At 25.1% G+C, this 14,443-nt stretch overlaps 1 protein-coding gene across 2 annotated transcripts in view; it reads left to right on the plus strand.

Annotated features, from left to right (window-relative positions):
• LOC136985429 (solute carrier family 35 member F3-like) overlaps window positions 1–14,109 on the plus strand; it is a 40,593-nt gene extending 26,484 nt beyond the window's left edge. For both annotated transcript variants that reach the window (XM_067282710.1, XM_067282711.1), the window contains exons 5-7: window positions 3,100–3,289; window positions 3,467–3,556; window positions 13,164–14,109. In XM_067282710.1, the coding sequence (XP_067138811.1) occupies window positions 3,100–3,289; window positions 3,467–3,556; window positions 13,164–13,399 (516 nt within the window). In that variant the 3' untranslated portion in view covers window positions 13,400–14,109. The remainder of the gene's footprint in view (window positions 1–3,099; window positions 3,290–3,466; window positions 3,557–13,163) is intronic.
• Window positions 14,110–14,443: the final 334 nt, after the last annotated feature.

Raw genomic sequence — 14,443 nt, forward strand, 5'->3', positions numbered from 1 at the left:
TTTCCCATTGGGAATACTTATATAAACTATTTAAATTTTTAAATTTTGGCATAAATATTTACCGATAGTTAAATTTTTAAAATTTCTTCTCGATTTTAAATTATTTCCACTTTTATTTATTTTATTAGAACGAAGAGTCGATAGTCTGCTTTATTTATACTGGCACAAGGTACACAAATTTTATCAAGAAAGGAAAGAATATTTGTTAAACTGAACTTTTTTTTTGTAAAGAATTAATTCATTTACCATTCTGTAGAATTGGAAATTAGACTTTAAAATCAACATAAATTGAAAATTTAATGGATATTTATGTTTACTCGAAGATGCAAGTTGCTTCGTGTCCAGTAACGTTTTCTGAAAATTAATGAAAATATTTGTTTTCATTACTCTCGAAATGTAATACAGTAGAGCGTCGATAAGTGGAATGGCCGGAAAGTGGAACGATTTTCAGTCGGACTGTGTCGTGCTGAATCGAATGTTTTTGATACTAAATTTACTTCTAAAGTATAATTCTCATGTTTTTTATATTCTTTAATATATTTATTTTGTTTGTACAAAATGCAGAAATAATTTTTAACGATACGATAGCCTCGATGATTATTATAAAAATTTTCGTTAGGCTTAAAATCGACGAAAATTCAACACGAAGCGACACGCAACGGAGAAAAATTCAACAGGAAGCGATACGCAACGGAGAAAAATTTGAACATCGGACAGGTTAATGTATTTTTTCGTACAAAGTCGGAAACTGGAACAAATCATTAACTGGAAGGACTCCAGTCCCCAATTGGTTCCACTTTTCGACGCTCTACTGTATTTGTTTTGTAAAAATGGAAGTAAGTTTCTTGAAATGTTTTCTTTAAAAAAAATATATGAAATTTACGAAAATATGACGTTAAAACAGTAAAACCAAACTAAGTGATTCTTTATGACCATAAACGTGATCTAAGCTATAACTTTGGTATTAAAAATGATTAAATCAAAATATAATGCCGAATATATAAAAGATAATTTGGTTTTTAATGGAATATTCCATTGGTCTTTTCGATCATGCTAGCAAAAATATTTTTTCCATTTAAATTTAAAGTTATATTCACTTTTCAGTTAATTGAATAAAAATATTGATGTATTCTTTCAGTACAATAATATAATATAATGAAAAAGTGCAGCAAATATTTAATGCAAGACATTATATATACTTTCCAGTAACTTATTTAATTTACATCATCACTATGTGTACGTGAGAAATCCATTTTTCATGCCAAAATTTATATATATATATATATATAGATGAATATTAATGAAATTTCAGTCAGGACAAATATAGTCGGTTTATTTTGATCATTTTTAGTAAAGTTTTTGTAATATTTGTTATAATTTATTTTCATTTCGTTGATGTTTTTAAATGTAATTCTTACAACATTAATTTTTGGTAAGTTTACAGTTTATTTGATACACGATTTTATCTTGTAAACGAATAATCAAGCATTGAACCATCATGTAAATGAATTAAAGTATTATTAATTATAGTAAGAAATGCATCATTTTGTTAAATGTAAAATGGTATTGTGCGCCTTTATGCCTCATTTGTAAAACACAAACAATTCTGATATAAATTTTGATGCACAACTTCACTTTATGCATGACTGAAAATGTAGAGAGTTAAATTACATTAGAATATCATCCGCATCACTTCTGGCAGTCATATTGAATATCGTGTGAATAATAAAATTTTGTGCTTACAAGTATGACAGTGACAGGTAATTTTTATATAGTGTAATCAAATTTACTTGTAAAAATTCGGGCTGGACTATTTAATAATGTTATAAATATCTGTTCAATGCTCAATAAAAATTACAATAATGCAATTTATATTGGCTCTTTCCATAGGATACTGTTAAGAAATATATTCTAATGTTTAATATTTTATAATAACAAAAAATATTTATATATTATATGTAAATGTAGTCCATCAAAAAATCACTTTAATGGAATTTTTTATCAACATCAAAATTATTTACAGACTTTTTTCTGCCATAATCTTAAATGAGTTAGCTAAAACTTGTAAAATTTCTTTCATATTTATCTTGAAAATTTTTATTTAAAATTACAATATATTGCATTTTTATTTGATAAATTGTTGCTAAAAAATATTTTAAAATTTTACACAATATTTTCTGATATTCTGGAGGATTAAACTATTAGAGTATCCGATTATCACGCATCCTTTAGCAATTACTTTTTCCATTTTATCATTTACATACCCAACATTCTACTGGGTTTTTCTACTGGAAATACCTTTTTTTTTCGTATGGAATTTGATTCACTTCGAAAGTTTTTACTTTATTTTCTCATATTTCTTTTGAAAACACTAAAGTTCCATTACTGATCATTATAGAAGCATTCAAATATTCAGTCACGAGATTTTCTAACTTAGATAAGTCTTCTACTTATTGATAATGCATACTGTCTGATTATCTGAAGTGTTTTAGCAAATCAACTTCTCGGTTTCTTAGGAAGAGTGATAAGCAAAATGGTGGATAATGTTACCATGTTCTGCAACACTATCCTTTTATTTATTTAGCACTGATGTAGGAAAACGAAAAGATACTTTTGCATTACTTCTATATTCATGCATTTCTTCGTTTATCTTGAACTTGTGTAATTTAAACTTGTAAATATAATTTAAGCTACATTTATGAATTAAATATAAAACTATATTCTTAATATTAATTAAAATATTACAATTTATTAACGTGTAATGTAAAAACGTTTATAGATCTCTAGCTTAAATGTTTTATAGTTAAAAACTATAAGCTGTATAATCGAAGAAAGTTATATACCCCATTCTTTGTACGTAAAAGAATGAACGATCTTCGTGTGTACATTTCCTCCTTTTATGCCAGTTTTAATGGCAAGAAAATAATGAATGTTCTCCTCCATTCTGGTAGTAACTAGTTTATATGTACTAAGGTTTTATATAGTGAGTGTCCAGCCATAAACAACTTTCATTGACTTATAAAAGCGTGCTATCATATATAATTATGAACGCTTTACTAGAGGATAATTGAAAAGTTTAATTTAATTATTTTTCTACAGGTTCTTTTCAAAAAGTTGATTGGAGAAGTGAGCTTTGGCCAGTTATCTCTCTTCTTTACAATTGTAGGATTCTTAGATGCCCTAATGTTGTGGCCACTAGTTTTAACACTGTATTTTACTGGAGCGGAAGTTATTATTTGGTCAAAATTACCTTGGTATCCATTGGGAGGTGCTGCCCTTTTATCATTACGTAAGCATATTTTTTCGCTTAATTATAAACTTAATTATTAAAGAAAACTTCACTTTTTGTGTAATTAAAATATGATTAATTTTTTTTCTTCCTAACGTAATAATTAAGTAACAATTTTAATTACTTAATGAGATAATATATTATTTAGTTTTGCTAATTTAATATACATATTTTCAGTGGCAAATATATTAGGAAATCTGGGAGTTGTTTGGACCTACGAAGTGTTTCTAATTTTGGGTTTCTTGTTTGCTGTACCGGCATCTGCAGGTAAAAAAAAATAAATTTCTTATTAAAATTTAATGACATTTAAATGTAATTTTTCTTAATTAACTGAATTAATCCTTAAAAGTATGTAACACTAGAAATTATATAAAAATACCCATTAAGATTTTAAAAAATTGATTTTTAATCTGCTGTAAATTATATATACAATTAATTTTTACGCAAAATGAACTGTAAAACTGCTGTAAGCGATGACTAAGAAAGCACAGATGGACTCTCGTCAACGTAATGGTCCGTATCATACGAAGAGATCTTAGAAAAATGTACTCCATTACAATACAAAAATTCTTTATGATTTATATTAATCTACGAATTATTAGAAACAAGAAAAATACTAATAATTTTTAATGAAAAGAGTTATTTTAATCATTTTAAATTCGTTATAGTAGAAATAATTGCTGTTCTACGAGAGTTGTTTGACTTTTAATGTTGGAAAATCAATATTATAAGCATAAATTTTAATAGTTTACCCAGATAATATTGTTTATACAGCTATTAATAGCTTATTACATAATATATTTATGTCTTCAGTTAATTTACCTCTATGAAAAATGGAGTTTTACATATATAGAGCGCTCTTAAGTATACTAAACATCACGCAATTTGTAATTTTATTAAATTTAAAATGCAAATTTACAAATATTTATGAAATAAAGGATTATTTATTCTCTTTCATTAGAATCACGTTTCGAAATATTTTAATTTAAACATAATTACGCGTATGGACAATGTTTAAAGAATTAATTTTCACTTCTTCACCTACTCTAGTTGTTTGTTTACTAGATTTTGAAACTTTTATTATTCTAAAATGGAGTAAAGAAGGCTTAAAAAACTGGAACACTTCAAATTACAGAAAATCAATTTCTTATATTAAAAAAATAATAGAAATTTATTCAAATTATTAAGAAAATTTTTGTATAGTGAAAGGTTACGAAGAGGGACAGTAAAATTAGTATTAAAGAAATGTTTACAAAGTACTGTACATAGATATACACGTAAACGAACAGTATAATCGACATTATACAAGATAACCCTTTAACTGCCAAATGAATATGAACTTTTCAATTTATTTACAAGTTTTTAATTTTTTCCTGTAATCAAAAGAATGTTTTCTTCTTGCTTCCATATTTTTCGAATATTTAGGGAGTTTATCGTCATATGAATTAATTAAAAACAAATAATATTGCTATAAATTGCTTTAATATTATTAGGCTACTCCGTCTGCATAAAAATTTGTTATTGTAATTTGTGCAATTGTGATATATATTTTCATGCAGACACACGAGTAATTTCATTAAAAATATATATAAATATATTTAATACTTTTCGAACGAATCACTAGAATAAATAGTATAGAATTCAGCAGGGTTGTTGACGCCCGCAGCAACTTTATTATTATTATTCTTTAATATAAAGTATATATATCAATATGTCTCTGGGATATTTTCTTTATTTCCTGTTCAAATTGTGTTATTTTAAAGAACGTGGAAGAAACTTAGAATTAAAAAACTACCTTCTAGGCAAGAAAATAGAAATTTATTTTTTGAAAGTAGTAAAGTACTAATTTACATGTTTATTCTACTATATGCTTATATACATATATATTAAAATTAGAAACTTTACATTATACAATGTTCTGAATACATATTCTATATTACAAAGTATTATTTGATTGATTTTCCAGTGTATATCATATTATAACTTATTACCTATAGGTGTATATATCAAAAATAAAAAGAAATCAATTAATGGTAGTAGTTATTCTATTCATCGACAGATGGCACCACAGTAAATATTTGTCTTCCATACTCGTATTTATATGAAATTTTCAAAATATTTTATTACCTTGATATTAATTTAAAATAATTATAAAACTTCGGAAAATTCTTGTTTCTTTGGTTTCGAGTATTAAAATGTCATATTTTTTAAGGAAAAATATTAAATTACAAAAAAAATATTAAAGTAATAAATTGAATCTTGGAATGAGTGTAGTCTATTTCTCTTAATGTAATCCCTATAGAATTACACAAAAGATAACAACATTACCTTCCATTATAGATAGATATCTTCTGACCATCCGAGGTAAGCTGAAAATATGGTTTAGTGAGCAACTGGAAGAACATCTGGGGTATAGTGGAATTTGCTGTATATGACAGAACAACCGACTAAGCAGAATCTATTGTTAGTCTTTAGGTAGCTGACACGATAAACTCCAATCAGTCGAACGTAAAGTTTGAAAGGAAAGACGTCCTTCGGACATATGAAATTTTCAATGTTCTTCTTTCCAGTGATTTACTAAATTTTCAAGTACAATCATTTATTACCTAACGTAATTTGAATTTATTATGTTGATTAGCATTTTTTTTTTTTAGTTACACAAAAATATACTTAAATTATAAGGAAAATATGAGTTTACTTTGTTTATTTCCGAAAAACTTAATGAAGACGATAAAACTACCGAAATCTTTCAATTTTCTTTATCATCAAATATGATTTGCTATTACGGATTTAATTTCCTGTTCCAAAAAGTAATTTCCTCCCCATTTCTATGATTGTTTTTTCGCGTAGATAGTAATTTATTTTCGTTAGTATAATAATAATTTATAAAATACGTCATTTATTCGAATCGTGTTTAATTAATTATGATAAAGGACAACAGATGGCGCGACATTCGTAATTTCAATTACGGTTCAATTACTAGGAAATATATTACCATATTTTAGTAATATTAAGAATATTTTTTCTTAAAAAATTATTTATTTTAATTTAAATATATTTTTATTATCACAGTTAAATAACATTGTGTAAAATATACATCACTGATTAGTTCTTAAATTAAGGATTAAAATATAACCGAGCAGCAAATGATTGATTGAAATTGTTAAAACAATAAATTAATTACATAAAAATATATAATTATTTAGATTTTACTGTATTTATAAAATGTATTATTACGTAGATTTATAATTTAGTGTAATGTATTATTACGTAGATTTCTTATTGCATTGTACTCAATTTCAATACTTTGTTAGGAAATAATAATTGTTACGTAACAGATTACCGGAAACAGATTACACGATATATTTCATATGAATTTCTAAGCCTTTATTTGTTTTAAGCGCATTAAAATATCATTCTATAATTGTTTAAAAGCGTAAAAGAAACTTACAAAAGCCACACATAAGAGGTTTACAAGATTAAGGTAAAGTGTACAAGCAATTGTTCGAGCGTGGTTTAGCAAACGTGACAATCTATTGTATTAAGCTTAAAGTAGTAAAGCAGCTAACTTTCCTTCTGTGAATATTTGCAGCTGTCTCTTGTCACGCCATAGTTAAGGTTAATAGAGTCAGAGAAGAGAATCAGATTAATCAAGTATTTTGATGTCTTCTACTATAATTAGGTTTCATTCCAAATGTAGAAACCTTACAAAAATATTACTCTCATTATTAAAAATAACCGCCATTTGGTAGCAAAACTTTGTCAAATCATTAATAGAAGTTTAATTGAAGTTTATTTTTAAATTCCATGCTTTAATTGAAAATCGCTTCTAATTCGAAAATTGTGTAATTAGCTAAATAGCTATATTTGCCTTAGGTTTGAATATATTCTGTAGCATTTATTTTATTATGAATATTAGTAAAATTCTTATTGAATTAATTGAAAACAATTTTTTTAATTTAAAATAATCTATTTCTGAAAAGATATAACTGAAACTATACACGCAGCACTGTAAAAAAATGCTATTTCAAATATAAATATATAAATTAACTAAACACTTATATTAATTACAAATTAATGAAATATGTGTTTAATTAAAACATTACAAAATAAAAGAATTATTTATTTATTTTTTTATAATAATATCGATTAGTTTTTCATCTTTTAAAATATAATTCTACATAAAATATCTTAAATAAAGCATCTACATAAGTTGATCGATAATACAATAAAATATTTTTGAATAAAATAAATTAAATAAGAAGACAGACTTTATTTTTTTAATTAATATATTCAAAATATTTCCTTTTTTGTGTTTTTATTATTCGAGAAGAAAACTTTTTGGAAATAAAATTAAAAATCATTCTACTTTATCTGAACAGTACTTTATATGCAAAACTAAATGAATTTGAAGTTCGTAGGATATAAACTGTAAATTGAATTCAAATCCTTCAAACAAAACCTCTGCAGTAGTACAAGATGGCAGAAAAAACAGTCTCTATTCATTCATATTCAATATCTAATTTACTATATTTATATATAAAAAAGCGAATTTTATATATTTTCTATTACGTGTTATTTCTTATTTTTATAGAAATATATAAAAAAAATTCGACTTTTACTTTTTATATTGGTTTAATTCTGTTTATTTATCTACGTTTCATCTTATCAAGAGTGGGAGTAAAATAAAAATAAAAATGATTATCTTCAGAACAGCGTGATGTACCTGTTATATAATGATGAATAACAAGAATTCAAAAGAAAATTTAACATCATAAATTCAGTTCATCAACTTAGAAAACTGATTTATTTATGAATTCACAGCTTATTTTACATGATTTCTTTTTTATCAATTCACTTGGAAAATTTCTTCAAGGCTTTATACTTTTTAATTCGGTTAGAAAATATAGTATTGAAATCTCCATCTTTTATATCGTGTAATATAGTATTGTTGTATCATTTATGAGCTAATTTATGGTAATAATAATAATAAGATATTTAATACAATAATAACATTAATTAGATGAATATGTATAGTCCTCATATTATGATTTTTAATTTATATTATTAAAAATAGGCCAGCAATTTTTTAATCCTAAATTTTTATGAATTTCGATTATAATAAAGGGATTTTTAAGCGAATTTTTGATATTTAGTCAATAAGAAAAGAAAAATTCATATTAATAATAACATATAATTGTAGTCTTGTTAATATTTGATGATAATTAAAGTACAAACAGAAATATTCTAATACGATAGAATATAAGCTATTAATATCTTCAAAGTTTGAAACTTATTTAAAAATGATATTCATCAAGGAGGTGATCTTCGTGACCAATTTCTGACAGAAAAGAATACCTGCGTCTTTTAAACTAGCAATTTTCTTCAATTATCTCAACAATTGGCGACAACCATAATTATGGCTTGCATTAGTTTTACTTCACTACTTCCAGTATAAGTTATTGGCGCTTGTGATGATTTCGAGTTCTCAACAATAAAATAAAAATAAAAATTAAGAAGCTGACCATTTAGAAAACTTATTTTATGTATTTAAATTTTTCTGGAAGTTTTTATAATTATTTTTTAATATTATTATTTCTGTCTAGTTTGTTTATTCTTCTTCCTTGATAAAAATAAAACCACAATCTTAACAAAACATTACATTTTTTTACGAATAGAAGGATGGAGTTAAATTCTCTTGGGAAATTCATCTGGAATCAGTAATTCGTTTAACATTTTATCCCAACATCATAACGCAATTTTTCAGTTAGACATAACTAGGTTTTCTACTTTCATCTTCAGAAACGTCATTCAAATACTGACTGAATGCTTATATACATCCATATGACAGAGAAAGAATTAAAATATAGAAACAAAGTTTTCTGTTCAGAAAAAAAATGCATAAAAATTTTATAAAAAGTATTGAATTTTCTTCAAAATAATTCTAGTCCTTGGGAAATGCATTTTTATGGATAAGCAGAATATGCAAGTCAAAATATGTTTGCCAAAGTTATTTCAACCGGGAAACTAATAAATAAATTTAGGATATTTTCCTAAAATGATTTTTTTTCTATATTCTTTTGTAAGATTCCTCAATATTTCCTTTCATGAGAGTAATGTAACACCATTTCTTTCCTCCCTCCAGTGTACAAATATAACTTTCCTTTCAAGCCTGCACTGTTTTATTGCCAGAAGTCTATTTGATATCTAAAGATTCTTTGTTGATTTTTCTCTGAAAATCACATAACTTTACCATAAGTGCAAATATTTGATACCATTTACTTATTGTTTAATTTTCTAACTGCTGTCAATATAATAATTGCTATAGTTTTTTTCATTAGATCCGAAAATATAAATATTTTTTAACGATAATGGAAATTTAATATATATAAAATAGAACATTTTCTTACTTTTCCTCTTTTAAAAAAATATATTTTACGCAATTAAAATTTAATAATGTTGACGTTTCTTGCGATCTTTCATTATTATAAATAATTTAATTTTTCACAACATGACAAGTTTTGGTAATTTTCGTCAGAAAGTATTTTAGAAAGCTTTTATGATGGTTCCGGAACGATTAATTTTCAAAGTTATTCTACATCAAGATTAAGCAAATTATCATAATTTAATTTTAAAACTAATAAGTAATGTTTTAATTTATTTTAATTAAATTGATAGTCACCTTACATAAATGAAGTTTATATATTACTGGGTGTGACAGAAAGGGTGGTACAACGCGTACAGAAAGATTAATCCTCATTGAAAAGCAGAGGAAAATCATTTTAACATCCAAAGGCTTACTTTAATATAAAATTACTTTTTTCGATAATCATGTATGATCTTATTTTTTATTAGTAAAGTATTTAATTAAGTTTCATATCTATTCGGTATTGCATGATGCAGAATAAGCGTATGTATTTTCAAAATTGATTCTTGAACTTCTCTGGAGGGATATCGCATGGTATCCACTGTGAATTTAAGCAGTGCAAATGCTTTCTAAAATTTCAATTTTTTTTGTGTTTTTTTTGTATACATTTTTCTTTTTAATTTACTCTGACTAAAATTATTCTAATTTGTTAAATCAATTTTTACATTAAAGCCAACTTTGATGTGCTTCACATATTTAAGCGATCGATAGAACTATACTTAACATAATATAATATATATATATATATATTTTTAATATAAAAATCGCAAAATCCAATAAAGTTATTTACTATATTCTAGTGTTATTTTATATTTCTCAAATCGATTTTATTTATGAAATATAAATGCAAAATTGGAGGGAATTATTCAAGTTATTTACATAACTTATATATATATATGCGTGTAAATTTGTTTAGCTCATAGCGAGAGTTTCTTTATATAACCTGATTCACTAAAATGATTTCGGATCTTTATTTATCAGAAAAGAGGGTTTGTTTTGGTCATTTATTTCCCCAAATATACGACATGTGTTTCCTCTAATTTTTTTTATGATATCCATGATTCAAAAACTCATCTGTTACGTTTATGTGTATGTATAAATACATTACTATACTGGCATATTTGTAGCTTGAAATACATGAAAAGGGTTCTTACAACTTCCTGATTTATTTAGAGTTGTAAAATCACAAATATCTTTATTAAAATTTTCAAAATTTATTACGACATAATTATAATAACTATAGTATTTATAATTCAGCCCGATTTTATTTAGACACTCACATAAGATGAAATATAAGAAAGCTTCAGAAATGATTATTGTTTAAGAAGAAGAGAAGAGAAAATCATGCGGAAAGAAGAATTAATTTCAAGAGCCTCTGAGAAATTGTATCCCATTTAGCAATCCACAAAAAGAGTTAAGAACTCGACAGTCGATGCAAACATTTCACAAAAAGAATTTCATCAGAATGCTAAGTTTGTTAACTTCAGAAGTCCTCTCATAATTAATTAATCAATACTAATTGAAACACACTAAAGCATATTGCATAGGCAATATATTTCACATTCATTGCACACATCACAATAGTATTTGCATAACAAAAATTCCGTGAAAATTTTAATAATTATTATTACACGTAAATAATTTTTCACATTAATTAATGACACGACAGTCACGATATACTACAGTAGCAATGCATTCGTCATGTTACTGCGAACTTTCTGATAAAGACGACACTATTTTCGTAAGAGATATCAAATTTATGTGCAGTTTTCTCATTACTCGCTTTCTAAATTGGCAATTGCGTAAAAATTCTGATAAAGATTCCCTTATGCTACAGATGTATTGGGATAAGATACTTTTGTAGACAAACTATATTCACGTACAGTGGTTGAATTTCCTAAATTCATATTATTCTATATGTTCGTCATAATATAGCATAGGATGAGCATTTATACGAACTTTAGAAATTCAAAAATTCAATAGATAAAGAAATTATTATTGAATGCTTACAGCTCTTTTCAATAGTACCTTCGATTCCTTTTAACTTCAGTACAAAGCCAGTTGCTTCAATGATTTCAAAACTTTCTACTTTTAATAAAAATTTTGTTTCGGTTTTTTTCTTTTTCTCTTTTTTGTTATTTCTTCTTCGACTATGATTCTTTTAATGATATATCTCATTATCTTACATGATCAAAATTTATAAAACTTTTAATTTGTACGCTGGAAATTATCTCATCTAACTATATCAAATACTTTGAAGAATATTATCATGTTTAAGTAGATATTCTTAAAGGAATCATCTGTATATTTCTAAGTGTGCCGAATTTCCTATTATCCTTTCTTTAGCTTGCAGACACAAATTACGCCATAAATCAAGAAAATACAAACTACTAAACGTCTGAATTTTATTTTCATTCAAAAATCCTTATATATTAAAATCTGCCACAGTATATTAGAGCTATTATTGCTAATTCTTTACTTCATTTAATCTTGTGAGTTAATTAATAATCTAAGATACAAGATTGATAAATGCTTTCCCCTTCTTCATTGTTATGTCCCTATGAGAATTGAATGCGGCAATTTTGTTCTTTATTGCTATCATTATTTATGTCTTCATTGGATATAAAAGAAGGAATGTTCTATTTCATTAACTTGTGTAAGTCTTTTCAATACCTGATTTTTATTTCAATTCAAATCCAATTCTTCTCTTGTAAAGAATGAAAAAGATAAACAATGAGAAAATATCTTTATCTTTTATCTCTTCGCTACTTTTAATTCATTGTTTAGTAATAAATATACTAAAATACTATAAATATAAATATTTCGATGCTATTTTTATATAGAAGGTAACTCAAAAATCAATTATTTGTGTAAAGTTTTAAAGTATTTGAATAAGACAGCAATATACTCTTTAAATGCTTAACGGAATTTTGGACCACCCCTTATATAAGACCGACTTAGATTCACTCATTTTTTATAACAAAACATTGATAGATCTGACTTTCTACTGTAAAATACAAATGATTAATGATGATAATAAATCTGACTTGTCATTTTATCAAATTCTGGCTATTATCATGGAGAACCAATACGATACACGAAGATAGCGTTGAGGACAGAGTCAGATTATAAATCAGAAGAAAAAAGGCATAAGAGCCTAAAAAAGCTTAAAAGTACTCTGATTTTTCTTAATTTATTCAAAACTAAAGAAAACAGTATATAAATATAAAATATTTATACAGTATTAAATCGAAGCAATATATTAAATACGGAGTGACTCGAAAGTCTGTATTGTAAAACCGTTTTAAGAAGTTTGAAACGGATGCACGTCTGCATAATTACATTTAAATTACTGATTTTTTTTCTTATTGACTATTCTTGAAAATAAAAGTGAATAATATTTATATTAAAAATTGCTAATATATTTTTTTATTATATATTTTTCAGTAATCGATGTTTATAGATACAATATCAAGTTTTATGGGATGAAATTGGCCGGTATAATATTAATCGTTGTTGGTTTTCTTCTTGTTCTTTTACCTGATGATTGGCCAGATTACCTAACTATGGTATTACGATGGAGAAGAAATAAATATACCAAAGATAATAAGGCCAATAAACAACAAGATATGAGATCGGCACAAACTTCAAGATTAAGAACACTCAGTGGAAGAGTGAAGTAAAATATCCAAACAATAATGTATTTTTCGAGAAGAAAGAAAGAAACAAACAAAAAAAAGAATATATCTTTTTTTGTTGTCACGGAATGTTTTTTAGAATTAGTATCTTCAAAGAAGATAGGTGCTATATGAGGTGGATAAATAGCATCGACGAAATTCAACTCAGTTCTATTTGTATAGTACAATATAATGTATTTGTGCTTAAACTGTATCGTTGAACTGCTCTGTTTTAACATCAAATATTAATCAGCTTTACGATTCTTTTCTCAAATTAATAGGTCGAACGATAACATAAAAAGTCTATATTAATAAATTTCGTGTTCAGACATTCCCGAATCAAACTTATATCATGTAAAATAATCGAAAGAATTAATATTTACGCATAGTGAAAAATATTTAATTAATAATTTATAATTTATTTTTGATCATGTAAAAGAAGCACTAAATTTTATACTGGAAATTTTATAAAAAAGAAAAATTTATACTAAATTTTGCTAAATAATATTAAAAAAGAAAAATATTCTTGCCTATGAAGATATTCGAGGAGTAATTATGAATATTATTATTGTTATTATATAATTAATAATAATTAAACTTAAATAACGTCAGTTTAAAATATATCGTATGAAATTTTGTGTATTTGTAAATATGTAATTATTATTATAATTGTTTTGTTATGACGGTATTCATCTTTGAAATTAGTGTTGATAAATAAAAAAGGAGATAAAGTATTACAGAATATTTTTTTCTTCCTTAAATATATGAACGTTAAAAAAATAATAATAATTAATTTTATGTCTTTATTAAAATTTCTATAAATCGTATTAAAATGTTTAAAATATAAACTGATTTCTTTTTATTTATATATATAATTAATAACTTCATATACATTCAATCAAATATCCTGCCTCATCGTCTAACCCGTTAAATTTATAATTGGGGGAACTCTTAACTGATAAAATTTATAATTGGTACATCTCATCCTGAGAATGATACATAACAGATACCAACCGTACTTAAGTGTTATTCAATATTTTTGAGTGGAAC

The sequence above is a fragment of the Centruroides vittatus genome, unplaced genomic scaffold (assembly GCF_030686945.1).
Source record: "Centruroides vittatus isolate TY-2023 unplaced genomic scaffold, ASM3068694v2 contig_970, whole genome shotgun sequence".
NCBI classification, from domain to species: domain Eukaryota; kingdom Metazoa; phylum Arthropoda; class Arachnida; order Scorpiones; family Buthidae; genus Centruroides; species Centruroides vittatus.